We start from the raw sequence: 26,710 nt of genomic DNA on the forward strand, positions 1-26,710 counted from the left end.
GGAAGTGTGTTTATGAGGCATGCCAATGTATGTACATTGTATGGTAGTGACGTGAGAAGCTACCTAGCTAGCGTGTTCCAACACCCACCCCTGCATAAGCATGGGAATTGCGGAGTTGAAGACACACCTCCGAAGCTTACAACCACGCACACATACTCCTTCCTTCAAACTTCAACTTACGTGGCAATGACCACATGTGACAATGCCTGCGCAACAACACAGGCTCGCTTCCAATGACTTGCTCAACAAGCCTGGTTTCTTGGGCGCTGCGGCCCGCTTCTGGCAGGTATGTAGCTAGTTACGTATCTTTTGTCGGATTCGTTGGAATATACCACGCATGGGGACATAACCCAAGGAAATGGTGCATAGCAGAGCTGACCATGATTCCTAGCGCTCGTATGCATCAGATTATCTCGGTATCTTGATTTTAATATGCGGTTATATATTTGTATGTATAAAGCTTCCCACCACCACATGCTCCCTCCTACTATTCCCACGCAACAACCCACATCCACCCTCTCCCCCGCCCACAGAAAACGCCACTCCTAACAAACCAGATACAGATTCAATTCCTCGCCTCCCCCTTCCACCGCATGTTCTCGCTCGACAACCTCGCCATATCGTACCCCCACGCAACCACCGAACGCGTCTCCGTGCCCTGGCTCTTCATTTACGCCGGCGCCGTCCCGCTCGGCATACTAATCGCCTGGGCCTTACTCGTCCGTCCAGGTGCCCACAAAGCCCACGTCACACTGCTCGGCTGGGGCATCAGCATGGTGCTCACAATGTTCATCACAGACGTGATCAAGAACGCAGTTGGGCGCCCGCGACCCGACCTCATCGCGCGGTGTAAACCCAAACCGGGGACGCCGGCACATACGCTGGTGACGTGGGAGGTTTGCACGGAAACGAATCATCACGTTTTACACGACGGATGGCGGAGTTTTCCAAGCGGACATTCTAGTTTTGCGTTTAGTGGGTTGGGCTATCTTGCGCTGTTCATCGCGGGCCAGTGTCATGTTTATCGGCCGCGCGCCGATCTCGCACGTGTGCTGTTGGCTATGGCGCCGCTGCTGGGCGCGGCGCTGATAGCGATTTCGCGGTGTGAGGATTATAGACATGATGTTTGGGATGTGAGTGTGGGGTCATTGTTGGGTATGGGCGTGGCGCATTATACATATAGGCGGTATTATCCTGCGTTGAGGAATAGGGCTTGTGCGAGTCCGTTTGCGAATCCGGCGGATGAGAGGGGTGGGGTATGGGGGAAGGTTAAGGGGGATGAGGAGAATGGGGCGGGGGATTTTGAGTTGAGTGATTTTGACGAGGAGGATGGTGGGGAGGGAGTGGGTGCGAGGAGGTAGCATGATATGTGTATTTGGTATAGTTAAGTTCTTGATTTGATTTGAGCTCATGTATCGTGATTATGTTCTTACCCTGCCAACCTCCTAAGACTCTTCGAATCTAAACTTCACGTCTGCGAAAACAAACTCATCCACACTTAACAAGTCATCTACGATCTCTACCTCCCCGGTCCTACTAGTCTCCTAAAGTCATCTCTGCCGCTTATCTCCCTCTAACGAGCTCGCCGTCAAATCCCATATCCTCAACCCTCAGGAGGAGTCCGCTTATCCATCTGTCTAGTGTACGACACTTGCGTCTTTTACACATGCGATTGCCCAAGTACAGTCTCGGGCGGCGTTTCGAGCTTAGATAGAGTGTTGGCGGCCGGTTGGAACACAATGGATGTTCGGCAGAACAGTAGTGTGGGGATATTGTGCTGGTGAGAACTGACATGTTGGTTTCTTGAAAAGAGAAATGAGGAAATGAGAAGTTAGTGTTGTTTCAGGCAACACTAGTTATAAATCTTGTAGGTTAGTAGTTTAGTGTAGCTATGATTGATAGTCGCGCGATTAGAGTAATAGAACAGGTTCTTTTGGGAGAGGGGAGTTGGTACGGGGTGGATGTGATGAGATTTATCTATTTGGTGCGAAGATGTGTGCTTGTCGTGAACTCCTTCCTATACCTACTATACTTCTACTCCATTTGGAGTCTTAATCCTACCCCCCCCCCATTTTTTTAGGATATAAGACACAAGTAAGAGAATAGAGAGAATGTTCAATTCCATGGCCGGAAGTTTAAGGAGGCCGTGTAGTTTAAAAGCGATAAAGGCTTCTGTTTACTAATGTAGTGGACGAGGTTGAAGAGACAGAAAAAGCGAGGGAGGGGAGAGTGTGTGCTGCGTGTCTTTCTATCACAAGGCCCCTTTATAATCATTATTTACAAGAAGGCTCGATCCAGGTTTAGCACCTGCCGGCATGGGCTCTTTGGTGCATTACACGACCCCTAAATACAGTTAGCGATAGTATACTGATACCGTGAGTTAGTCATATGAATTTATTTGCATTCCATCAATCATTACTATACCCTAATATACCCATACAAAATACCAAACCAGCAAACTCCACCCAAGACACACGTCCTCCTCCATACACCAAGCCCCACCCCGCCGTACCCCCTCTTCTTCCTCACCTCTCAGCATGCCAACTCTTTCTCGCCGTAACCCACTTGAAACTCGCACACCACCCCTCCACCTCCCCTCTCTCACTTCTCGCCACATAGTCCCTAATCTCGTCCTGCGCTCTCGCCACATCCTCCCTCAATTCTTCGGCCGTCCACACCCTGCCCCCACTCCCCCACCGTGTCAGCAGCCTGAGACAAACCGGTTCGAACGTCTCCATACCCAGCACAAACATCATCTTACCAAGCGACTTCTGCGCCTCATCGTTGGCCCATTGGCCCACAGGCACGTTGACGTGTGTGGTTTGAATGTCTTCGAAGCCGGCTTCTTCGAGGTAGGAGGGGTGCATATAGAAGAGACCAAGGGGCCGACCGGATTTGAACGATGCTTCCATGAAGGCGACGTAGAGTTTGCGGAGGGTGGGCAAGGGGATGTCGTTTGGATTTGTAGGTGTGGTTGAGCTGGGGACGTGACCGAGATCCCAGTCTACGACTTCGATCCAGCCGCCGGGGTTGAGGCTGTTGTAGATTTCAGTGTAGACTTCTTCCCAGTGTGTGAAGGTGCCTTTCAAGTTTCGGAGGTGGATGAAATCGAAACTGTCGCTGAAGTGCCAGCCGGGTTCTGGTTGGGGTGTTATGGAGGAAAGGTCGATGGTCATGTTTTCGTCTGAGCTATTTGGTTCATTTTGCGTTTTGGTTGGCGATTTGGGCTTTTTGGGTGACTCGAGGGGATCTCGGTTGCTCATGTTGGTGGCTAGGTCCATGGTGGAGAGCTTGTCGACCAGCTCATCGACATTGATTTCTCTGCCCCAGACGTCCAAATCATCAAGCTCCCATGTCACTGTAGAGTTTCCCAATGTAGCTTCGGTCGTCTCTATATCCCACTCGACCATGTCAATCCCAACAACTTCTGCATGTGGATATTGACGTGCCATGGAGATAGCCCAGTGACCCGGCCCAGTACCGAGATCTAGTATTCTTCGTGTAGTTGGTAGCAGGCGCGTAGTCGTGAGCTTTCCCTTGAGTGCACGAAGGAAGATTTCATGTTGCAGAGACAGCCGATCCTGTTCTGCAAAGTCGTTGTTGGGCTTGTAAACACACGGCATGTAGTAGGTATCATTTCCATATGTCCGACCATTTTCATGCACATATTCCACATCATCCGAGGTGAGGGTGCGAAAAGAGCGGCTAGCGGGCTGAAGGTCAGTTCTGTTGTTTGTTACAAAGATGCTTTTCCATTGCCCATAAGCGACAAGTCCACCATGGGTGTTTGCTTAAGGAGCATGGCGGGTTGCTCCTTCCGGCCACGCCAGTCGACGGAAATAGAAAAGCAACGCGCAACAGACGATAGTGACGTACATTGAATCAATCGATGCCGAACTTTCCGAGTCAGCTCTTGGGCGTTTGAGTGGAGCGGCTGTGTGAGGGGCAACCATATGGTCGGGTTGTGGCGGTTCCTTGTCCATGGTCTCGGAATGGGACTATAAAAGCCCAAGGATTTTGGACGACCGGGTGAGCAACGGCGGTGTGATGAAGGAAGCAGAAAGACGTGCCGGGCTTTGACATGTGCTGCCTCTGCAACAGCCTAGAGGAAGTCTGGTGCTAATGCTTGACGTTGCGCATGCTAAGCGATGGTGGTCGCTTGATGCTGGGGGCGCGCGCGTATCCTGGATTATACGGAGCTTACAGCGAGTATTAGACTTGTTGTGCGGAGCCCGACCCACGGGTGGCTATCAGGTACCCTGCAGCATAAACACTACGTCTGGCGTAATAAAACTTGCTAGGCGCATGTGGAATTGGACAAGACCATAGTGCACCCGAAAGGGCATGATCTAAACGGATGGCTTTGGGTCAGGGTAAGCAGCAGTCTCGATCAAGTGCTGATAGCGGAATGCGGACGATGACATTAACAATGTGCATGCCTTGCTGCACGACGACCTCTGACCATGCGGCTCTGATACAGCATTACAAACACAGCAGTAGCAGCCATTCAGTACCACAGGCTCCGTGTCCTGGGCATTAGTCAAGGCATCGAAGAACTGGCTCTGGAAGGCGTCCATGGTTACGTTGCAGCGCAATTTCCCGAGTCCGTCGAGTCCGTCTCATACGACAGGTTCGCAGCTGTCAGCGGGAAGTCCAAAACCCCGTCCCTGTAGTGGTACAGGGAGGTGGACCTAGAGCCAGGACTTGTTGCCTTTATAGAGCGGCCTCTGTTGATCTTTATCCTCGGATACTGGCTAAAGACACAGGGCCATGACTGAATTGTAGGGCAAGACGTAATTTTGAAGCGGGTGTGGTTGGTGGCACGGTGCAGTCATGCACAGCCATACTGTCGGACCCAGGCGCTCGAGCCGCGTGGGGTCACAGCGGATCGCCGCGGGCAACCAGACTCTCGGAAGTGAAGACGACAGGTGCACAGCCTTTGTATGTGAAGCATTGGATAGCAGTGTGAAACATGCACATGCACATGCATCGCGACAAGATGAATGCATGTTTATCCCCGCCATCACAATCACCACACGTCTCCCAATTCCAAATCATGACATCGGTTCCAGAGCGTGTTCGAGTCATCGCTGGCTGCGTGTAATGTCGCAACATGCAGCGGGTGCTCATTCCGCCGTGCCAGCCCGGGAGGAGATCGACAGACCTGAGAGCTGGGTCGCTTGACAAAGTCAGATTCGGTCAGAATCCGATGAATAGGTGCGCAGCCAAGGGTACTATTGTCCGCTGTGTAATAGATTACCTACCTGCCTTGCAGCCAGATGTTAATGTTACACGCAAATTGCACCTATCGTCAAGTAATATGTAGATTCCAGCCCGGCTAACAAGAGACTGTTGACTGGCTGGTACATGAATCCGGACGATCCTACCGTGGTGGGAATTCTGCCCGAGCTGAATGCATCATGCAGGCATCTAAAGACCGGGTCCTCGGAGTGTTGAGTAAGGGTTGAGTCAGGCCGTCAACGCATGCACACGGAGCAAAATTCAACCAAATATATGCGAACCGCCATTGGGAATAGCAACATGCAAGGTAAGATGAAGTTTTTCACGGTGGATAAGTAGAGCATCGCGCCAGGTCATAAACGGAACCAGAATGTCACCGGCTCCGAATGTACAACAGGCCGCACCTGCCTTGCGAAGCTTGCGATATTTATGCGCCCAAGACATTTTGTTCTAGCCACTACATGCGTGGACCATGAAGATGGTCAATTAACAGCCCAGATTTTGCGCATCCTCTTCACCCTTCTCAATCCACCTCTTGACCCTCAAACTTGGGTAACCGTGCTGCAACATCTGACCATTTCTCCTCGCCCTTTACGATATTGGCAATAGCCTTTGCAATCTCGTCCAGGCTTGAGCGAACCTGCTCTGTTGTGTCCCGGTCTCGTAGCGTGAAGGTGTTGTCTTTGATCGACTGGAAATCGATAGTGATACCGAGGGGAGTGCCAAGCTCATCGTTACGCTACATCATGTCAGAACGTGACTCTAATCTTTACTGAAGAGACGACTTACCGCATATCGCTTGCCTATTGATGCACCCGAAGCATCGACGCGGTTGGAGATGCCGAGTCTTCGCAGCTTGTCCTTGAGCTTTCGAACAAAAGGCTCAAAGTCGGGATTTGAGCTGAGAGGCACGATCAACACCTTTGTCGGTGCAACCGCTGGGGGGAACGAGAGGACAGCACGGGCTTCGTCTTGCTCACGTGTCCAGTATACGTGCTCACAGAGCGCCTGCCATGGTTAGCAAAACTTGCAAACGATACTTGGAAGAATACTTACGTAGAATATGCGACCGATACCAAACGATGGCTCAATGACGTTGGGTGTGTATTCCCGCATCGTCTCTACCCTGGTGCGCTTTTCGATAGTGATGAGTTCCTTTGGTATTTCAACTTTGCCATTACCGACCTCAGGAACATCAATCACAATCTTGCCCTCCTTTTCCAAGTCTAGCGACAGCTTCTCGCGTACTTCTTGCGACAAGGCATCGATGGCGGCTTCGACCGTCTTGCCGTCCTTTTTGAACTTGGGTCCAAACCGCTTCTTGTCGAGATCGCATTGCCACTCCTCAATCTGCAGAGGCTCTTTTCTTGTCTCACGGACAATCAAGGGTGCGCCAGTCCTCTTCATGTGCACAGAAAGATCGTACGCACTTCGGTCAGCGCAGCCAACGCACTCGATCCAGCCGTATGATGTGAGTAGCTCGGCATCCCAACAGTCTGCTGCGTAATGTGCCATTTCGTTGGCCATGTGCTGCCTGAAACGAATCTTCTTGGGGTCGACACCAATCTTCAAGAGGAAAAGCTGGATGCGGGCCAGGAAGTAGCCCAGCGTCTCGTTGTCTACAATACCAGTCTCAACTGCCTTTCCAATCTTTGTCGTCTCAACCGTGGTTTTGCCGGAAAGCTGGACGTCCCGGTTGAGCAGCTCGAGCTCAACATCCTTGACCTCATCGAATCGCGGGTGTTTCTTGCCGCCTTCGGGATCGACAAAGTGCTCAATCTCAGCCATGAGGAACTCGCGAACACGGAGCAGACCTTGGCGGGGGGAGATTTCGTTTCGGAAAGACTTGCCGATGGATGCGGAAGCAAAAGGCATTTGCTGCATGTTGTGGTCCAGCAGTTTCTGGAAGTTTACAAACTGGCCCTGGGCGGTCTCAGGTCGTAGGTATGCGGGCAAGTTGGCGGATGGACCAATGGCCGTCTCGAACATGAGGTTGAAGGCGGTCGGAGGCAGGAGTGGGCCATTGGTTGTGGGGTTCTTGATGTTGTACTTCTCCATCAGCTGGCCGAGCTCCTTGCCGTCGTAGTTGTCGATCTTGGCCAGGACTTCCTCAATCTCTTGTACCATGGCATCGTCGAGCTTCACCGCAGCAATGTTCTTGACCTTCTTCTTTTTCTTCTTTGGGTCTTCCTCCTCAACCTCTACCTTTTGGCCGCGTGCCTCCTTGTCGCCCTTTAGCCTGGCCTCGAGCACCTCCTCGACCAAGTGATCGGCACGGAAAATCTCGCCACTATCGGGATCCTTGGACATCCAGTCTGCAAACTTGTCGACGTGACCAGACGTCTTGAGAACCTCATGTGTGGTGAGGATAGTGGGGTCGACCTTGAGCATGTCCTCCTCGAGCACGAAGTGTTCCCGCCATATGTCAACAATATTGTCAGTGAGTGCGGAACCGGGTGGGCCGTAATCGTAGAGACCGGCGACACCACCGTAGATGTCGAACGAGGGCGCATAGAAGTACTTGTGCTACAATTGGTCTTTGTTAGTCGACTGCATCCAAGTTGGCAGTATCCCCGCCTACCTTCATGAGCTGCTCGAAAGCAGCGCGCTCAAAGGGCTTGCCCTTGAATGTGGTAGTATCGCTAGGCATGGTGTCTTTCTTGCGCTGTGGCACCTGGTACCTGAGTTGTGGTGAAGTGGACGAGAAGTGCTTGGTGGGATGAGTCGAAGGTGGTGGGGCACGATATAGGCTTCTACGTAAAGCCAGACGCGCAGACCAGGGAGAAACGCGCAGCAATGCCTGCAGGTGGTGCATATACCAGACCCTCTCTTGTCTAACACAAGAGGGATTAATCAAGTAAATGACTTAATAATATACAGATTGCCCTGGATTCTTGCACCTGCAGTTCCGACATGCAGAAGCTCCGCCCGTCTGTGAACGCCAAGATTGCGGAATGCACGGGCCAGAGCTCCACAGAAAAGTTGTGAGCAGAACAACTGCGACTTTGCGACTGGCGGACTCCCGAACTTGCCAATTCAGAAGACGCGAGACGACGCGCCTAAACCTGCCATGGCCGCCCCTAAGCCAAACACCGCCTCTGGCCTCAAGCCCAAGAACAAACTCCGCCGACAGGCTGCCTTTCTGTCGATCAAAAAAGCTCGAGAAGCCGACAAGCGCGACGCAAGACTCCGTCGCAAGCGCGAGGAAGAAAAGAACCCGGCCCTGCGTGAAGAGCGACTTGCCCACAATAAACCCACGACCATTGAAAGCAAGCGAGTATGGGACGAGCCAGTTGGCGACGAGGAGGATGCGCTGGGCTGGGCAATAGACGTTGAGAGACTGGCCAAGAGGAGAAAGCTGGAGCAAGAGGAGGCCGCTGAGAAAGCGGGCGACCAAAATGGCGAGGAAGAAGGCATACTAGCCAAGCTGAAGAAGCGCGATCAAGAAACCGTTGGAGGCAACGACGACGACGACGACGACGACGACGACATGTCCGACGAAGCAGACAGCATGCTCGACGCCTCCGAAAGCGAACCCTCCCTCGACTCAGACATGGACTCAGACGTCGACTCCACGGCGCCCTCCAAAACCAAAAACCGTGCCTCTAGCCCCAGCGCCACCTCCACAGCCACCAACCTCGAGCTCTCTCCCGAATTCCTCAAGCAGAAGTTCCCCTCCATCTTCAACCCCCCGGAACAAGACCCCCAAATCCTAATCACCACAAGCATAAACTCAACCCTCCACAAAGAAGCAGACATCCTCACCGGCCTCTTCCCAAACAGCACCTACATCCGCCGCACCAAACACGTGCACGCGCACAAATACAGCGTCAAGGAAATCGCCTCCTTCGCCTCTGCCCGCGGGTACACCGCCCTCGTCATCCTCATGCAAGCCGAGCACGAAAAGAAGCCCGACGGCCTCGATATCGTCACTCTCCCCCACGGCCCCCATTTCCACTTTAGCGTCTCAAATTGGATCGAGGGCAAGAAGTTGCCACGCCATGCTACCGATACGGGACATTACCCCGAACTCATCCTTAACCAGTTCAAAACCCCTCTCGGTATACTAACAGCTCATCTCTTCAAGAACCTTTTCCCGGCCAAACCCGAATTAGAGGGCAGACAGGTGCTTACGCTGCATAATCAGCGCGATTACATTTTCGTGCGTAGGCATCGCTATGTTTTTAGGGATAAGCGCGGGTCGGAGAAGTCGGTTGTCGGGAATGATGGGAAACCTATTCCAGGGGTTGAGGACGTTAGGGTGGGCATGCAGGAGATTGGGTGAGTTTTTTTTCTTTTCTGGGTTCCTACTATGACATATTGCAATTGGAGGATGAGTGACATTGGCTAACATGGAATGAACAGACCACGAATGACGCTCAAACTCCGTAGGATAGATCGGGGGATCCAGTTCAAGAGTGGGCAGGAGTGGCAGTGGAAGGGCCGTATGGAGAAGAAGAGGACGAGGTTTAATATGTAGCCGGACATAGCAACACAGCCTTTCTCGTCTATATCATCACCTGTTGTCTTTTGGAGACACATATATACTTGTCTGCTAGGCTGGGACAAGTCAAATAAAAGGATACTTGTAACGCGTTATTTCAAGCACTCACAATTCACCTAGTCACAGCTTTCACATGTCAATTGACATGTAATGATGGTATTGACGGTAATGTAAGCTCATACAATTGAACCAGTGTAGTACAGCACAGTACGATACAGTACTTCTCTAGTGTACCATGCACGCACACCCATACCGTGAGAAAAAGGAAAGAAAACGACAACGCCCATAGTAGACTAATACACTACGACCCGGGTATCGTACATACACGTTTTAACCCCTACGCCAAGTCCTGTCCTGTCCTGTCCTGTCCCGTTCCGTCCAATACCCCGCAGAACCCCCTTTTCCAGCAGTGACAGATATATGCTCCACTACTACATAGGGAGAGCGCTCAGACAGACACCGGCATTTCCAAGCCCAGAACCTAGAGCTTAGACTCAAACTTAGACTCAGACTTAGCCTTAGACTTATGCCTACGCTGATTACGTTTAACCTTTTGACCGCCACCGCCGTCAACACCGCCGTCAGAGTTCACACGAGGGGTCATAGAAGGGGCCATGAGAGGATTCCCCAGACGCGACAGACCAATATCACCATAGTGGCCGCTGGGCACCATACCACTCCCAATACCAGGTGTGTGCGCTAATGCGCCAAATTGGTCAGAGGACTACTTATTGCCATAGCCATAAGCTCCAGGAGTCATCATACCCGTCGGACCAGGTGTGTTTGCGAGACCAGCGGGGTGGTTTGTAGGCGTACTGGGTCCATCGACACCATGGCGAGCGTTACCTGGATAAAAGGTATTGTTGACGCCCTGTTGGAAGCCAGATAGACCCTGTGAAGCGCCCTGTGCAGCAATGACGGCGGCTTGAGCGGTAGCGCTTGCTGGGGGGCCGACGCCAGTGAGACCCCACATGTGGCCGCTCATTTCCTCGGGGACGGTGCCGTCGAAGATTTTCTTCTTCATTTCCCAGAAGACTACACCGGTTAACCAGGCGTCGGAGCCAGCCGTGTGTGAGTTGCCAACGCGCTGGCAGCCGAGCTCGTCGGCAAGATCTTGAAGACCGGATTTCGTGCCTAGGTTGTTGAGTATGTTTGTTGCTGTGGAGCCAATAACGCCGCGCCTAACGAGGTTGTTTGCATGTCGCCAGAGATACTTTACGTCGAGCAGTTTCGGGAAGAACATTTTGACGAGCTTGCGGTATGCTTCCTCGTCTTCAGGAAGAGGTTTCGATGTCAACATCTTGAGCATGTATGCAAAGTCGTAACCAGAATGAAACGATATCCAGTTAACGTCTTCAGAAATCACCATGCCGGATGTTGTGAGTAATGAGCCGAATTCCTTGGGATCGATGCCCTGCTCTCGGTGCTTCTCAAAGTCGGCACCAGACTTCTTGAGCATTTGTATCGACTCCTCGTTGTACATGTCTTCTTCAAGTGCAAAGTTAAAGTTAAATGACCATGTGCATGGGCAGACGACAATGTTGCTCGCATGTCTTTGTAGCGACTTTGGCTTGTAGCGGAGGTTTGAAGTATCGAGATGCGAGGGTGGAACGTCGCCTTGTACGTTGAAGAGGGTGACACCGAGCTGAATGATCTTGAGCAAGTCGACGTTGCAGCGAACTGTTTGGTAGTGATATGACGCCTTTGAGTTGAAGTCTCCGATAGGCCGTGCAACCACACCGGGGAATTCGGTGTCCTATTCGTATTGTGAGTATTACATTCGACACGCTAGGAAGGGGGTAGATCGGAAACTACCCCATCAAAACCACAAGTCACAGCACCATCAATGGCCGACTTTACACACGTCAGACAAATCTCTCTCGCAAGAGTTGCCCAACCGACACGTAGGAAATGTGTTACTGACCATGCTGATATAGGGGTACTGATCGATGAGAGTGCGTAGCATGTCCATCTCTTGGTGCAGGTTGGACCGCCACACCTCTCGTATCCGCTGACCTGCAATGCCTTTAGCACCATCCTGGCCACGAGCGGCATTCTCTTGTATCTGGGCACCGTGGGCAAATCGCATACGCGCTTCATGCCCGTCAAGTCCCGTCCCTCCGCCTGCCCCGCCAATGGCTGCTGCAGCCCCAAGTCCTGCCCCTCCTAAGCCACCACTTAGTCCTGCATTTGACTGAAAGCCTCCCTGATGCTGTCCGAAGAGGTTCAGGTTGTGCGTCTGGTTGCCGCCACCAAAGCCTGGATGTTGCATGTTGTTCTGTGGCTGGTGTTGTTGGTGAAGTGGTTGCTGTTGCTGCTGCGGCATAGGGCCTGAGAGATGTGCGAAGGGATTAGAGAGGTTATGGCCGGGAAATCGGCCCCCATGAGGCGGCATCGTGGTGAAAGTGTAGCTATTCCTGCTGCGACTGGCGCGTGGGTGACTCTTGGAGTGAGTGGGGGAAGCTGGTGAAGGATGCCAAAGCGATTGAGGGTCCGAGAGGCCAGATCACTGTATTTAATAATGCAAGCTTGGTCCGGGTCAAGTGAAACAGTTTGTCGGTTGGTGGTAGCGATGCGGTAATGGTGGGGAGAGCAGCCACAGTCGACACTGCGATGCGTTACGCGATAGCCCGTGCAGTATGATCGCCGCCAAGACATTGGACAGTTGCGACCGACGAGCGACGCCCAGGTACGAACAACGCAGCTCCAGCAAACGCCGCGCCTCACTACAGCTACTCACGAGGCTTATACAGTGCGTATACGCCTTTCACATCGCCAATTGGCACGTGACTTACTGCATGCGACAACCGCTGACCCGAACAGCTCCATCACCATGGCACCGCGCCCCTCCATCACCGGCTTCGACCCGAAGAAGTTCGCCGCGTCGTCTGCAAACGGCACCAAGGGTGACCCATGGGCGCGATAGTACGTCTACATTACCGACTATTTCCCCTTGTGATATACTCATGCTACCCAGTGAGCAATGGCGATACACCGGTCCCTTCACCCGCTTCAACCGCTTCAAGGGTTCTTTCCCCGGCCTCGGCATAGCGACCGTCGCATTCGCCGGATACCTCGTTGCCGAGCAGCTCTTCTTCGATGACAAGGGTGGACACCATGACGAGACGGTTTAGGCATGCATGGAAACAGAAAGCGAGCATGCAAATCTATGGCTTACCGGTTGCTTCAGGCTTCGCAGCCGCGGGACTGTATATATGGCGTAATACAGAGAAGTATTAAAAATACACTGCAGAATGCGTGGGCAGATTATGGTTGATATACAGTACTGTCACTTGGACTTGAACATGGATACAAAGGGACAGGAGTAAACTGACCTCAAGCTCTCAGCGCACTATGATCGTATTGGTTCGCCGTATACGTCATAAGATTAGTTCTAAGACTCCCAGGGTACTAACTGCAAGTTTACTATCCTTTTCAAATTTCTAAAAAGCGCTATTGGCTTATAATGTCGCGGTCTACATTAGTGTTTTAGATGAACCATACATAGAATACCAGTACACGCTCACCGGATTAAATTTGTTGCCTAGCAAGCGCTTTTCGGAGCTATAACCTCCAGTTAAAGTCTGTCATGACTGGCTATTCCAACCGCCCGACTATATCTACTAACCAACCTGAAATGCTCATTAAGTCCTTCTATTCTTGTCCGGCTCAAATAAACTCCTAAAAGCATTGATGAGCAAGCCTTAAGCCGCCATGATTACCGATTTGTGTTCCTGCAATTTTTGTTTACTGGATTTCGTAGGCGCAATTAGGCCAGCCTATTCACTTGCACCTAGTGAGAAAATATTTCTTTTCCATTACTACTCCGAAATCTAGCAGACACCCAAAACACGTCACCTCAACTCACTTCAAGAGACGAGGACATTGCAATCACAATACCATTTATAGTACTCTAAATGTTGGAAGGTCTATAGCACTAGTGCTGAAAGGAAATAACGATAACTAGGAATGCATTCTGTTCGGTGATGGTGATTGATTTATTACGAACACAGCTGCTACGAAGGTATACCTAAGCTCTGCGCAAGGTGGGCCGAAGTCGGGCCGAAGTGTCCAGCAGCCGACGTCTCTACCGATACTCACGATCCGACACTGGAAGTCTTTTCTTTCTGGGTAGCTAGTAACTCTGCTTGTATCGGTAGTGACAGTATGTGTTGATGGTAACTGTGTGTAGCATCAACCATCAAAGCTTGTCGGCCTCTGCACCCATCCCTCTACTCGGACTGTCAGCTTATTGCCGTCAATAAAGCGTTCAAGAGCGCGGTTTGGCGATGCCTTGGTGAAGGCGTCTGCAGGATTGTCTTCACCATTGATCCAGCGGATCTCCGTGATCTCGCGACGCTCATATGATTGGCGCAGCGCCATGATGTCGATCATGAGACGCTTTTCCTTCGTCGTCCCAAGCTTTACTAGGCACTCGTACAAGGAGTACGAGTCTGTACAGATAACCAAGGGAATTGCAGGTAGTCTAAGTCGTTCTGTAACTATCCTCAGCGTGGTTGCAACTGCAATGCCTATGTCAAAGCCGTTGACCATGCCGTAGATCTCTGAGGCCAGTACGCTCCGTGTGATGCGCTTGCATTTTGTAGAGCTGTAGTGGATCACGTTGCCCTGTATTGTGAAGGTGTTGACGTCAATAGACTCGTTGACGAGCATAAGGACAAAGCCTAGCTGTGAGCTGAGGTCCTTGTTGTTGGCAAAGGAGCCATCCACAAAGACCATCAACTTGGCCTCCATAAGATTGACAGTGACGTAGCGCAGGCCACGATCGAGATTCTCCATCTGCCATTTCAGGCGTTTGTTGAGTGCCTTGATGTCCTCGTCTGATGGTTGCTGAGCTTGAGCAGCGACGGACAGGTCAAATGACGCCTCTGGTTGGCATGTTGATGCGATGTACGCTCCGCGGGCGCGCTGCTCGGTGTACTGTTGCGCGCGGTCGGGTGCCCTGATATCCACAAGCCTGATCCTTCCTCCTTGTCCTTTCTGCCTAAGGGTCAAGACTCTGCTGGCGTCCATCGTGAGTGTACATCCATTGAAGTCTAACTGCACTTCTGGTGTCAGCCTTGCTTTTGGCTTTGACCTGAACTCTGCCTTCTGGATCTTCTTCTCTTCACGTGACGAGAACGCTGGTGTCCCGAGCATGAGAGTGTCGTCTGTCTGCATGCCAACGATGCCGAAGATGCCTGCGTCGTCTCTGTTCGTGATCAATAGGCATGGGTCGTACGTCGATGTTGCCATGTCCAGTTCCTTGCAATGGTGTCCGTGATACGTTGTCCACCAGTGGACTCCTGCCTCAGCGATTCCATACAGCGGCTTGATCACATGGAGTAGCGTGCCTTCTGGATATCGATGGACTAGCTCAGTAGGAAGATGTGCGAGTATCGTCCTCTTCAGGGTTGTCTGCGCCTGGGGATACGCCTGCGTAATGTCACGGAGCTCGATGTTCATTCCGCGTTGTACCATCTCGGGCGCCAGCGACATAATCAGGCGCTGGCTACATCGCTGTATGGTTGGAGATTGCGTCAGAATAGTCTCCTTGCCGTGGTCCTGGTAGCCTTGGATAACTAGGCGGGATTTCTCATAGGGCTTGGTTGTCTTTCCCTTGACCTCACGTACTAGGCGTGACTTGAAGATCCGGATCTTGCTGTGTAGCCTCTCGTCGTATTGCTCAAATTTAAAGACTCCACGACCTACGAGGTCGCTGATCTCTTGGTCATCAGACGCTTCAAAGGGGGCGCCTGAGGTTGTGATCACTCCATCGTTTCGTAGCTTGATAGCTAGCTCAAGACCGTCCTGCTCCTTCTTGGTGATGTACGCGTGCGCCTTCCGCTTGTTCTTTGACCCTGGAGGGCGGCCTCTCCTGCGTGGTTGCACTGCCGGTGGTACTGCTACCGGCTCATGCGGCTCATTCGGCGCGTGTGGCGCATCGGGGTCGCTCCAAAGGTGGTCCGGTCTGTAGTATGGCTTGACGACAGTGGATCTGAATGTCGTTGGACCATTGACCATGTCAACAGTGACGTTGTGGCCATCTGTACTGGCGATCTTGTACGGGCCATTCCAGCCATCACTCTCTCTCCATACTAAGACTTCGCTCTGGAGTGGGAGCGCGAGCATGTCTGCAGTGGCTGGTCCATTGCGGGTGTTCAAGGCGTCTGCAACTTGGTGCTCTGCCGTGATCTTGCGTAGGGCTTTCGTCGCCTTTTGAATAGCCTCGCTGCGCTTGACCATTGACGGGGATGGCGGTGACTCTGCAGTCATTCGTGGGTACGCTCCAAAGACCAGTAGCGTCGGGACTAGTCCATCGGGGCCAGCAGTATCGTTGACAGCCTTCACAGCCATCTGGAGAATCGCGTCGTCGGACATAGTGTCAGTGAGTTCTGCATAGAGTATGTCCCATGCGCGGCGTAGAGGTGCATGGTACCTCTCAGTTTTGCCGATAGACCAGTGCGCCTCCGTAGGTACTTGCTTGCATGTGACTCCCATGATCTTTGCTTCTGCGCGGAACTCTGTGCTTGCAAAGTTAGTGCCTGCGTCATGCGTGATAATGTCTGGTGGTCCTTGATACGTGTCGATCCATAGTATCCGCAGTGCTTGCCATGTTTCTTTAGCTGAGATAGCGCTAAGGAACCTCGCGCCTTGAAACGCTGTTGAGGAATCGACCACATGCAGTACAGGTTTGTTGCTCAGGTACATCACATCCACCAGGATCTCATAGTTGAAGTGGTGATCATCCTTGAGAGTGAATTTGAATCGGCGCGGTGCGGAGCTGTGGAGCTGGCAGTGGTGGCAGAACTTAGTGACTTCTTCTAGGGTTCTTTCTTCGAAGTCGTTATGGCCAGCATCCTTTAAGAGCTTAACAAGTCGCGTGACAGCTGGGTGTCCAAATCGTCGATGGAGCCGTCGCAACTCTGTCTCTGTCAGGAACACAGTTGCTCTCTCTCTTTTGTTCAGATGGAACCAAGGATGTCCCCATTTGCGAATTACAGGGATGTGTACGTCACCCTGGACTAGCTCATCTGTGGTGTTGTTAAAGTAGACCTTTAACCTGTCCATGTCTGCAAGGCACAATAAGAATGGTGTAGGTGCGTCAAGCACCTCAAAGTTGATCGTCCCAATGTCTGTAGAGACCTGTGCAGTGCCAATAGATGATGTAGCCTCGCCCTTGCCGAATTTGATAGATGCCTTTCCTGCTGTAGACGTATCCATCCTAACTGTAGGATCTTCCCTTGTGAGTGCAAGGTACTGCTCCTTGCCAACTGTGGATACGTTGGCAGCGCCTGTATCCGGTAGGATCCCTTGGTACACAGATCTTGTGTAGCGGTCTTCAAGCAGGAACTGTGACGCTGGCGCTGATGGCGCGTCTTGGCGGTATACGTCGTCGCCAGAGATGTGGTGCAAGAACGCCTGATCTGCAAGGCATTGCTCCGTGAAAAACTGCTGTTCAAGGTATGCTTCCGCGACGTCGTCATCGTCGTCATCCTCGCAGTCTTCCTCCTCTCTCCAGCCTCTCTGATTGTACTGGCTAGTGTGCTCGATCCCTTCGTATTCTGCAAGATGTACGGAGAAGTCCTTGGGGGGCTGTGTACCTGTAAAGTATAGCGTAGAGAAGAACTGTGTACGGGCAGCCTTGCGCTCTTCGTCTGTGTGGTTGGTAGACCAGCATCCTTCCTTCTGGCAAACAAAGCATTTCTTCCTCCAGCGAGGCTTAAATCCTCGTCCGTTGTCGTCGCGCTGCTCGCCTCCTCGATATGCTCCTCTAGATCCGCCTCTGAATCCTCCTCCACCTCGAGATCCACCTCGGATTCTTCCATTGCCGTTGTATCGGCGATCTAAGTAGTATTGGTCCTCTGTGACCATCTGGGTAGTGTGTTGCCGTGCAAGGTGTGTCTCAACTGCAGAACGTAGGTCTGAGAAGAGTCCTTCACAGATTGTGGCTGGTTTGAACAGTGCCATCTCAAGCTCTGGTACTCCTCGGCAGGCATTGATGACAGTGGTACGTAGGGCATCCTCGCCCTCAAAGTTCTTGCCAAGGGCACGCTGGCATAGCTGCAGCTTGTCAAGCAGGATCTGCAGAACCTCGTGTAGTCCCTTGTCGGGGTTCTCTGTGCGGGTGCGAGCGAAGGTTGTAGTCGTCCAGTCTGTGTAGTAGTGCTGGTGATGGACGTCATGGTCGAAGTGGTTTTTGATTGCCATGTACGCATCAGCAAAGCTGTCATCTCTCTCTACAACCTGTATGTAGAATGTCTCTGCACGCCCGGTAAGGATACGGGGAAACACTGCGTGAAACTGCTCTTCTTGGATATCTACCTGCCAGCAGATGCTGAAGAAGATCTTGATCTTATCGTCTAGGAGATCGTACGCATTCCCTGTATACTTGTTGCTATTGTCCCATAGCTTAGAGAACTGCGTGATCGTATTAGCGTCGAGTCGATCGTTGCGGGACCATCGCGGCGGTAGCGTCTTGTACGGGTCGTATGGTAGTTCGGGTGGTCTGTTAGGGACGCGGTTCGTTGGCTGTTGCGGAAATGGCGTGACTTCGCGATATGCAGTCGCTGGCGGCCGTGTCTGTAGTTGCGCACGCCCTTGTTGCGGCTGCGCGGCCTGCTCCCACAGTTGTCGATGCTGAGGCCCTTCCAGCGTACCGCTCATGTGTAGCGGCTGTTGTGGCTCTATTGTTTGGGAACGGCTCTGGACGCCTTGTCTCACTCTATACTGCTCTTGTTGCTCGCCCTGCGACGGTCGTTGTAATTGCGACGGCTGTGGTACTTGCGGTGGCTGTTGTAATTGCGGCGGTTGTTGTAATTGCGGCGGTTGTTGTACTTGCGGTGGTTGTTGTACAGCTGGATAGACTGTGTGCTGAGTGTCCTGTTGGCGTTTATTGCTCTGCTGGCGCTGGTACGCTTCGGACTGTTGGTCGAATTTCATGGCTCGAAACTCTGCTGGTTCCCATTCAAGAGTATTCTCTATACCTAGAATGTTGTAGAGAGAGTCCGCCACCCTGGCGTGATTGTTGCCAGTGTATACTCCCCGGTGTCGTAGCACACTCTTAAGAGACCTTAGTGTACCACGCTCAACCTTGCTAAATAGCTCCTTCGTCCATCCTTCAAAGTCCCATTTGTAGTCAATGAAGAGGTCATCGTCCCAGGCCATTGACACATTGTAGTCGTGGATAGCTTTAGCGACCCACGTTGTTGCGTGTGTCTCATTTGCGTCCGCCGGTGCGGGTACACCCCAGAGAGCTGTATTGATGACCTTGAGTGCAACTGTGTATGGACAGTTTTCCATAAGTTGTTCCGCGGTAAATTTGGCCCATGGTGAGTCTGAGAGGTGTTCTGATTGCTCATTCTGTAGTTGATTCTGAGCTTCAGCAGAGTCTGCAGAGCTTATTTCGCTTTGGTTATCCGCCATCTTGCTAGCGGGTGTTGACGCGTTGTCGGTGTTGTTGTCTCGCTGGTTGGTCGTGCCAGCGCTTGTTGTTGTACGTGATCGGATCGTCCGGAGACGCTCGTACGGTTGAGTTGTATTGCGTTGCTGACGCGCTCTGTGTTCGCGGATTAAGCTAAACCAGCAGCTGTAGAGGGAGGTTAAGAGTGCTTTGTGTTATCTCTGCCTCGCTCTGTTCTTAGCACAGAATCTTCTCCCGGGAGTATAACGTCGTGCGTCAGGGAGTTCGTCGAAGATGCGGTCTGTCTCTTCTACCTTGCTGTCTGTGATCGCCTTAAGCAATCACTGATCAGTGTTGGAAGGTCTATAGCACTAGTGCTGAAAGGAAATAACGATAACTAGGAATGCATTCTGTTCGGTGATGGTGATTGATTTATTACGAACACAGCTGCTACGAAGGTATACCTAAGCTCTGCGCAAGGTGGGCCGAAGTCGGGCCGAAGTGTCCAGCAGCCGACGTCTCTACCGATACTCACGATCCGACACTAAACCTCGTCTTTAATTGTAATCTGTGTATACTACGCAGCTCTCTTTATTTACTTCTATCTTCTATATATATCTCTTCCTCTCCCGAGTTTCTATTATATACACTAACTATATTAACCGCTAAACTCTCCTCTACATAGCTAAACCTCGAACATATCTTCTCTACAATACTAAGTAAATAACCAGCTGTGCCTATTAGATAACTGTATTAGGTTTCTTATACATACAGAGACGCGTTGTAACGAAACGGAAGTAAGTATGTTGATACGGCTAAGGTATCGGAATCACCTTCGTTGCAACGAGTTGAAATGATTGTGATTGTTCTTGTTGTTCTATGGAGGTGGAGGGAGGTCGGCAGTAAGGCAGCAGCTAGAGCTCGGACCACACGGCTTAGTCAGCCGTGTAATCCAAGCTCGTGCATGCAGCAACCAGCTGCCTTATCTACCGCAGGTTCGATTCCCAACACTGACTATCTTTTCTTTTTGTGCCGGGAGATCAGATCCGTCCCCAAATCCTCCAAATCTGTAATAATATCCTGCTGCCGAAATGTAGCTAGTTGCCTATCTCGGCTAGCGCTATACGCCTTCCTGTATGCCCTTATGTCCTCCTCTTGTGTCCTTCGTTATCGCGCACACGTGCCCGTTGACTACTTGGTGCCTTCAAGGTTGCTGAGCTCGGTGCTCTCGGTCGTGGGCTTGGTGTTGCGATCACGGTTGACCCACCCTTGCACTCGGAGGTTGAGCTCGTTAGAGTTGATGAGGTTCTCTATCGCGGCGTTGCAACCTGCCTTTGTCATAGAGTCTGCTGGGTTGTCGCGACCGTCGATCCATCTGATATCCATGAGTTCGCTGCGCTCGTAGGCTTCGCGCATTGCCATGATGTCAATCATAAGGCGTTTCTCCTTGGTGGTGCCGAGCTTGACAAGGCAATCGTATAGCGATCGCGAGTCGGTGCATACCACGATGGGGACCTTAGGTAAGTTGAGTCGTTCCATGACCATATCAATGGTGCCGCCGATCGCGACTGCGATATCTACGCCGTGCGCCATCGCGTAGATCTCGGAGGCGAGGACGCTCCTGGTGATCCGCTTGCATTTGACTGAGGACCAGTGGACGATGTTGCCACGTATCCCGAAGTTTGTGTCGCTTGAGGTAACTTCATTGCCGAGTACGATGACGAATCCCATCTGGGAGCTCATATCCTTGTTGTTGGCAAAGGACGCGTCGACTAGGGTAAACAGCTTGAGGTTGCGTATGTCCAGAGGTACGTAGGTCAACCCATGGCAGAGGTTCTTCTTTTGCCATTCGATGCGTTTGTTTAACTTGGATATTTCTTCTTTTGTAGGCTCACTCGCTTGCGCAGCAGCGGCGAGGTCGAAGCTTGCTTCGGGTTGACAGATTGTCGCGATGTAAGCGCCACGTGCGCGTTGTTGAATGTACGTCTTCTTGTCAGTTGCGATCTCCAGTTTCTCACCTTGTTTCTTTTGGCGTAGTGTGATCACGCCGTCTGTTGTGAGACTAACGACGCACCCGTTAAAGTCGATAGGGTTGTTAGTAGTAAGAAACTGCTTCTCTTTGGCGCTGAAGCGCAGCTCCTTGCTCTCCTTATTGGCAAACACGTCATCGGACAGACCGAGCGTGTCATCAGTTTGCATGCCGACAATACCAAAGCCTAACGCCGTTGGCTTGGTGATTAAGAGGCACGGGTCATAGGTTGATGTTTCCATCCCGAGTGTCGTGGTATGGTGTTTGAAGTAGGTTGACCACCAGTACGCTCCTGCCTCGGCGATGCCGTACAGCGGCTTCACGACCACCATGATGGTGCCTTTGGGGTAGACATTGCGGAGTTGCGTGGGAAGATCCGCGATGATCGTGCGCTGGAGATGGTCATCGGCTTGCGTGTACGCCTGCGTGATATCTCGAAGCCATAGCGTCATGCCCATTTGAAGCAGTGAGGGTGCAAGCGCGATAATAATGCGCTGACTGGCGCGCTGGATCGTCGGGCTTTGTGTGAGCACAATCCGTTTTCCATCATCGGCATAACCCTGAACAACGAGGCGCGATTTCTCGTACGGCTTAGTGGTAGTTTTGCCTTTGACCTCGTTGACAATCCGTGACTTAAAGACGCGGATGCCACCATGGCGCTGAGGGTCATACTCCTCGAAGCGGAACACTCCGCGAGTGATCAGCGCGTCAATCTCTGCCTTGGTGGATAGTTCGAATGGTTCGCCTAGGGTTGTGATCTTGCCAGTGGCACGCAGCTTCTTGGACAGCACTAAGTCGTCCTCCTCGCGTTGCGTGAGGTTGACGTCGTTGGTCTCGATGGGAGCTGGTTTTGGCTTGTTTTTGGAGCCTTTGGGGCGACCGCGCTTTCGTGGAGGTGGAACTTCTGTCTCTGGGATAAACTCGTCATCGTCCGCATCCCCGCAATTGTCGTTGTCGTCGTCGTCGCGCGGGATAACGGTGGAGTTGTTGCGGTGGTATGGCTGCACCGATGTGACTCGAAATGTCGCCTGCCTGCCGTCGACGTCGACAATCGCGGCGGTTAGGTCGTCGTTCATGGCGATGAGGGTATGGGGACCAGTCCAACCGCGGTTCTCGCGCCAAACCTTTACGCTGCTCTGGATCGGGAGCTGAAGCGTTTCAATGACGTTCGGTCCGTTGCGTGTCGCAAGTGCGTCGTTCACCTGGCGTTTTGCTTTGATCTTGCGGACCTCCGCCATCGCGTTCTTTATCGCTTTCGCGCGCGCGCTGATGGATGGTGATGGCGGCGATGTCTTGGATAGGCGGGGGTAGGTGCCAAAGACGAGGAGAGTAGGCACAAGGCCATCTGGACCAGCAGTGTCGTTGACGGCTTTCACAGCCATCTGGAGGAGGTGTTCAGATGACGTGTCGCTGTCTATGTCGGCGGAGATGACTTCGAAGGCACGGCGGATGGCCGCATGGTACCGCTCCACCTTGCCGATGGAGTTATGCGCCTCGACAGGCACCTCGTCAACCTCGATGGCCATTGTCTTTGCATTGTTGACAAACTCCTCGCTCGCAAAGTTCTTGCCAGCGTCGGTGGCTATGACATCAGGCGGACCAACGTACATATCGATCCACATGGCGCGGAGTGTGTCCCATGTTGTGCTTGCTTTCATGTCGGTGAGAAAGCGCGCTGCTTGGAAGGCAGTTGCTTCGTCAATAGCATGAAGTACTGGCCTCTGATTAATGTACATCACGTCGACGATAAGTCGATAGTTGAAGTTGATATCGTCGCGGAGGGTAAACCGAAATCGTCCTGGCGCCTTGCCAGTAATCTGACATTGGTGACAGAACTTGTTGATCTTTTCGATGGTCGCCGCATCGACTTCGTCATAACCTGCTCTCGCGAGGACCTTGTAGAGTCGTCCCGCAGCTGGATGACCAAAGCGCCGATGGAGTTGCGCAAGCTCTACCTCGGTGAGGTAGTGCGTCGCGGTCTCTTGGTCGTCGAGCAGGAGCCATGGGTGTCCCCATTTGCGCACAATGGGGTACTCCCGTGACTCGTTTACAAGCACGTTGTCAACATTGTTGAGGTAGATCCCGTGGCGGTCCATGTCTGCAAGGCACAGCAAGAAAGGCGTGTTGGTCGGCATCACCGCAAAAAGTATAACGCCGAGCGGGGTTTTGACCTTCACCTCGCCAAGTGAGAGACACTCTGGGTTATCTCCAAATCGAATTCGGTGGCGACCTGCCGTGGACTCATTGATCGTGGCCGATGGCTGGAGGCGTTGCAGTGCCATGACCTGGGTCTTTCCTGCAGTGGAGACTCCGGCCGCGCCGGTGTCGGGCATGATGCCTTGGAAACAGTGAGCACCATATCGGTGATCGAAGGTGAACATGTGGGGTGCCTCCTTTGCAGTCTCCGACGCGTATGGGTCGATCCCAGTGATCGCGTGGGTCGCCGCGGCGTCGTTGAGGTTGATGGTGAGCGCTTGCCCGTTGATGGTTCCGCAAGCAGCGGTGTTGAATTGTTCATGTTGGAAGTACGCATCGAGGTCATCAACGCGGTTGCCGTCGTCGTCCTCTGCCTCGTCATGAAGCTCGATGCCTTCGAATCCGGCGAGGAACACGTCGTAGTCGTCATCGAGATCGTGGTTTTGGACATAAGTCTTGAAGCGTTGGTGCGACTCATTGCGCTCCTCGTGTGAATGTCGCGTTGACCAGCATCCTTGTTTGCCGCACACATAGCACTTTTTATCGTGCGAGCGGCGGGGAGGGTATCGCGGTCGTGACAGCGTCGGTCCGCGGTTGAAGCGACCGGTGCCATAGCCTCGGGGTCTGTCGCGAGGTTCGTCGTTTCGGTTGTATCGTCGGTTTGTGTAGAAGATGTCATCGTCTGTCTGTTCATTGTCATAGTTGAACTGCGTTCGAGCATGCGGGTGACAGCGTTGCCAGTTACCGACGGCGTTGCGGAGCTCTGAAGCGACTGCTTCAAAGGTCGACGCAGGTCGGATCAGGACTGCGCTGCAGGCTTCGACACCCTGGCATGCTGACACAAGTTGTCCGGTGAGGCTTGACTCGCTGAGTCCATTCTGCTGAGCCATCGCTTGGTACAGCTTGTGGAGCTTGTCGATGAGCAAGTCAAGGCATTGCGCAATTGTCTTGTCAGGATTACTTGCGATGACGTCCTTTAGCATAATGGTGCGCCATTCGTTCAAGAACAACTGGTAGTTCTCGGTAGTGTGGAAGTAGGCGCCCAGTTTCGCGATGATGTCTTCGTATCCAAGGTCAAGTGGAGCGATAGATTGGTAGTAGTAAGTTGACGCTTTGCCAGTAAGCATAGTGGAGATGGCTAGCTTGTAGCGGTCAGTTTGGCCAGGTTGAATGCCGACTTTGGCGCAAAGCTCTCGAAAGATGACCAGTTTGTGACTGAGCACGTCATACTTGTCACCACTGAACTTATCGTTGTTATTGTACAGCTTCGCGAGGTTTGTGAGTGCTGTCACGTTGAGTTGAGCTGGCGACGGTGAGTACTGTGCTTGTGGGTATCCTGTTGGTGGCTGCGGAGGGTTAGGGTAACTGTAGTTGCTGTTTGTGAGCTGTCGACACTTGAAACCGTCGACGAGTCGCATAAGCTCAAGCTCGTCGTCAGGCCATATCGGGCACGACGAGAGATGGAGGAGGTTGTACAGTTGCGTTATTACTGTGTCACGACTGTTGATCTGGATGTAAATCCCTCGGTGTCGGAGCAATTCCTTGACTGCTTTCCGGAGCCGCACGTCGACCGCACTTATGATATCTTGAGTCCAATCCTCGAAGGACTTTTGGAACTCCTGGAGGATGAAGAGGTCGAACTGTCCATCGTCTTCAACTTGGACGACCCAATCGAGGACGACAGTGTTCAGTTTGTCGGTGTTTATGACTGTGTCGGTCGGGTCGAGTTCCGCGTTGACATACTCACTCTTGTGCATCTCGGAGTACCACGATCGGTACTTGACGCTCTTGTATGGTGCCATGGTGCTGAAGTCAGTCGATTGTTTGCTGTTAGTTGCAGGCGTTGTCAGTTGTTTTTGTGCGTGGTTGACGCAGATCTTTTCGTTCAAGATCTCCTTCAGAACTGTCGGCGAAAGCGCTACCTTGATAGGTAGTCTCTGCGGGCGGTGCTGTACTTCGCACTCCTTGCTACTGTGAGGTAGGAGGAGTCGCTTCTTGGCCAAGACTACACAGCAAAAGAGCTGATGGGTCTCCTTGTCAGATATCTAGCCGATCTGTGGTGTAGCAACCACTGATCAGTGTTGATACGGCTAAGGTATCGGAATCACCTTCGTTGCAACGAGTTGAAATGATTGTGATTGTTCTTGTTGTTCTATGGAGGTGGAGGGAGGTCGGCAGTAAGGCAGCAGCTAGAGCTCGGACCACACGGCTTAGTCAGCCGTGTAATCCAAGCTCGTGCATGCAGCAACCAGCTGCCTTATCTACCGCAGGTTCGATTCCCAACAATAATGGTCGTTGTGGAGTTTCTATGGGTCTTGTACGCTAAGTTTAATTAGGGGATATGGACAATAGGCTTTATAAGCTACGCGTTACGAGTACGATATTTCACTTTGTCTAATCACGGAGTAAGTAAGAGGATATGAGGTATGCCATATATATATGTTTATAGTGCGGTGGTGGCAGTTTTGGAGAGGGTACGTTATAGGACATTGTGGGTGTGGATTTCTTGCTTGTGTATTCGGGAGTCAGAAGGGAGAGGGTCAATGCCGTTTGGCGATGTTGCGGGTACGAGATATATAATGGCTTCGGCTATGAAGGTTATTTGTATTAGTGTTGAGGAGGTCATTGTATAGAGCTGATGTGAATCACTTATTCACAATCATGCGACTAACATCGTAGCTATGTTCGTCACATATTTGCTGTGGCGCCTTTTTTGCCCTAGGTCTAATAATATCTTGAACTTCTCTCAATATAAAAGCTTGAATTCGAGTGGTTTTCAAGATATAAGCCACCAAAATACGCACATTGAAGAAATCATCTGCGAATTCCTGTAAGACATCGCCATCCTACCTATCCCTATGCTATCCTTAGTATCTCCCACGTAAAACCTTACACAACACACATCGTCTTACCTTGACGAAAACCACTACATCCAACCACTCATTCCTCATCCCTAGAAACAATAGACTGGGGCGTTGAGCCAACGTACAAAACATCGTATCACACCCCGTATCCCTCACCCAGTACAACCACCGTCGTGCCCTCGTCCCCAGCACAACCACGCATCCCATCTCACCCCCCAATCCGCTGCAAATAAGCAACCGCCCAGCCCCAAAGCCACAGCTCTCTAAAATCACCCTCTTCACCCAAATAATTGGCTCTCCATTACCCCACCACCCCACACACCCGTATTATCCGCATAACCACCACATGTAAGCGCTACATAATACGACAGTTACATAACGGCGCCAGCTGACAAAATGTGCTTATTTTGGGCTTACATTACACGCCATGACTGAACACGACACAAGCACGTTTACACGACACGTTGTTGTGC

At 52.0% G+C, this 26,710-nt stretch overlaps 7 protein-coding genes across 7 annotated transcripts; 3 read left to right on the plus strand and 4 right to left on the minus strand.

Annotated features, from left to right (window-relative positions):
- Nucleotides 1-202: 202 nt before the first annotated feature.
- On the plus strand, nucleotides 203-976 carry PtrM4_015250 (PAP2 domain-containing protein; the record flags this gene model as incomplete). The annotated part of the gene is made up of 3 exons (XM_066103173.1): nucleotides 203-286; nucleotides 558-896; nucleotides 965-976. 3 exons carry the CDS (start codon nucleotides 203-205, stop codon nucleotides 974-976), a joined length of 435 nt encoding a protein of 144 aa, XP_065965375.1.
- A 1,549-nt stretch (nucleotides 977-2,525) lies between these two features.
- On the minus strand, nucleotides 2,526-3,983 carry PtrM4_015260 (putative tam domain methyltransferase protein; the record flags this gene model as incomplete). The annotated part of the gene is made up of 2 exons (XM_001931440.2): nucleotides 2,526-3,726; nucleotides 3,877-3,983. The coding sequence occupies 2 exons, from the start codon at nucleotides 3,981-3,983 to the stop codon at nucleotides 2,526-2,528; spliced, it is 1,308 nt and encodes a 435-aa protein (XP_001931475.2).
- A 1,781-nt stretch (nucleotides 3,984-5,764) lies between these two features.
- PtrM4_015270 (GRS1, Glycyl-tRNA synthetase (class II)) lies at nucleotides 5,765-7,891 on the minus strand (the record flags this gene model as incomplete). Its single annotated transcript, XM_001931442.2, has 4 exons — nucleotides 5,765-5,980; nucleotides 6,031-6,249; nucleotides 6,298-7,767; nucleotides 7,823-7,891. 4 exons carry the CDS (start codon nucleotides 7,889-7,891, stop codon nucleotides 5,765-5,767), a joined length of 1,974 nt encoding a protein of 657 aa, XP_001931477.1.
- A 420-nt stretch (nucleotides 7,892-8,311) lies between these two features.
- On the plus strand, nucleotides 8,312-9,721 carry PtrM4_015280 (Brix multi-domain protein; the record flags this gene model as incomplete). The annotated part of the gene is made up of 3 exons (XM_066103174.1): nucleotides 8,312-8,692; nucleotides 8,885-9,522; nucleotides 9,607-9,721. 3 exons carry the CDS (start codon nucleotides 8,312-8,314, stop codon nucleotides 9,719-9,721), a joined length of 1,134 nt encoding a protein of 377 aa, XP_065965376.1.
- Nucleotides 9,722-10,469: 748 nt separating this feature from the next.
- On the minus strand, nucleotides 10,470-11,834 carry PtrM4_015290 (POP2, mRNA deadenylase subunit; the record flags this gene model as incomplete). Its single annotated transcript, XM_066103175.1, has 2 exons — nucleotides 10,470-11,501; nucleotides 11,670-11,834. 2 exons carry the CDS (start codon nucleotides 11,832-11,834, stop codon nucleotides 10,470-10,472), a joined length of 1,197 nt encoding a protein of 398 aa, XP_065965377.1.
- A 744-nt stretch (nucleotides 11,835-12,578) lies between these two features.
- On the plus strand, nucleotides 12,579-12,879 carry PtrM4_015300 (NDUF-B12 domain containing protein; the record flags this gene model as incomplete). The annotated part of the gene is made up of 2 exons (XM_066103176.1): nucleotides 12,579-12,670; nucleotides 12,723-12,879. The coding sequence occupies 2 exons, from the start codon at nucleotides 12,579-12,581 to the stop codon at nucleotides 12,877-12,879; spliced, it is 249 nt and encodes an 82-aa protein (XP_065965378.1).
- Nucleotides 12,880-13,939: 1,060 nt separating this feature from the next.
- On the minus strand, nucleotides 13,940-25,175 carry PtrM4_015310 (Med15 multi-domain protein; the record flags this gene model as incomplete). The annotated part of the gene is made up of 4 exons (XM_066103177.1): nucleotides 13,940-17,200; nucleotides 17,324-19,334; nucleotides 20,344-22,085; nucleotides 22,155-25,175. The coding sequence occupies 4 exons, from the start codon at nucleotides 25,173-25,175 to the stop codon at nucleotides 13,940-13,942; spliced, it is 10,035 nt and encodes a 3,344-aa protein (XP_065965379.1).
- Between the last annotated feature and the right edge of the window lie 1,535 nt (nucleotides 25,176-26,710).

Source organism: Pyrenophora tritici-repentis, chromosome 1 (assembly GCF_003171515.1).
Source record: "Pyrenophora tritici-repentis strain M4 chromosome 1, whole genome shotgun sequence".
NCBI lineage: Eukaryota > Fungi > Ascomycota > Dothideomycetes > Pleosporales > Pleosporaceae > Pyrenophora > Pyrenophora tritici-repentis.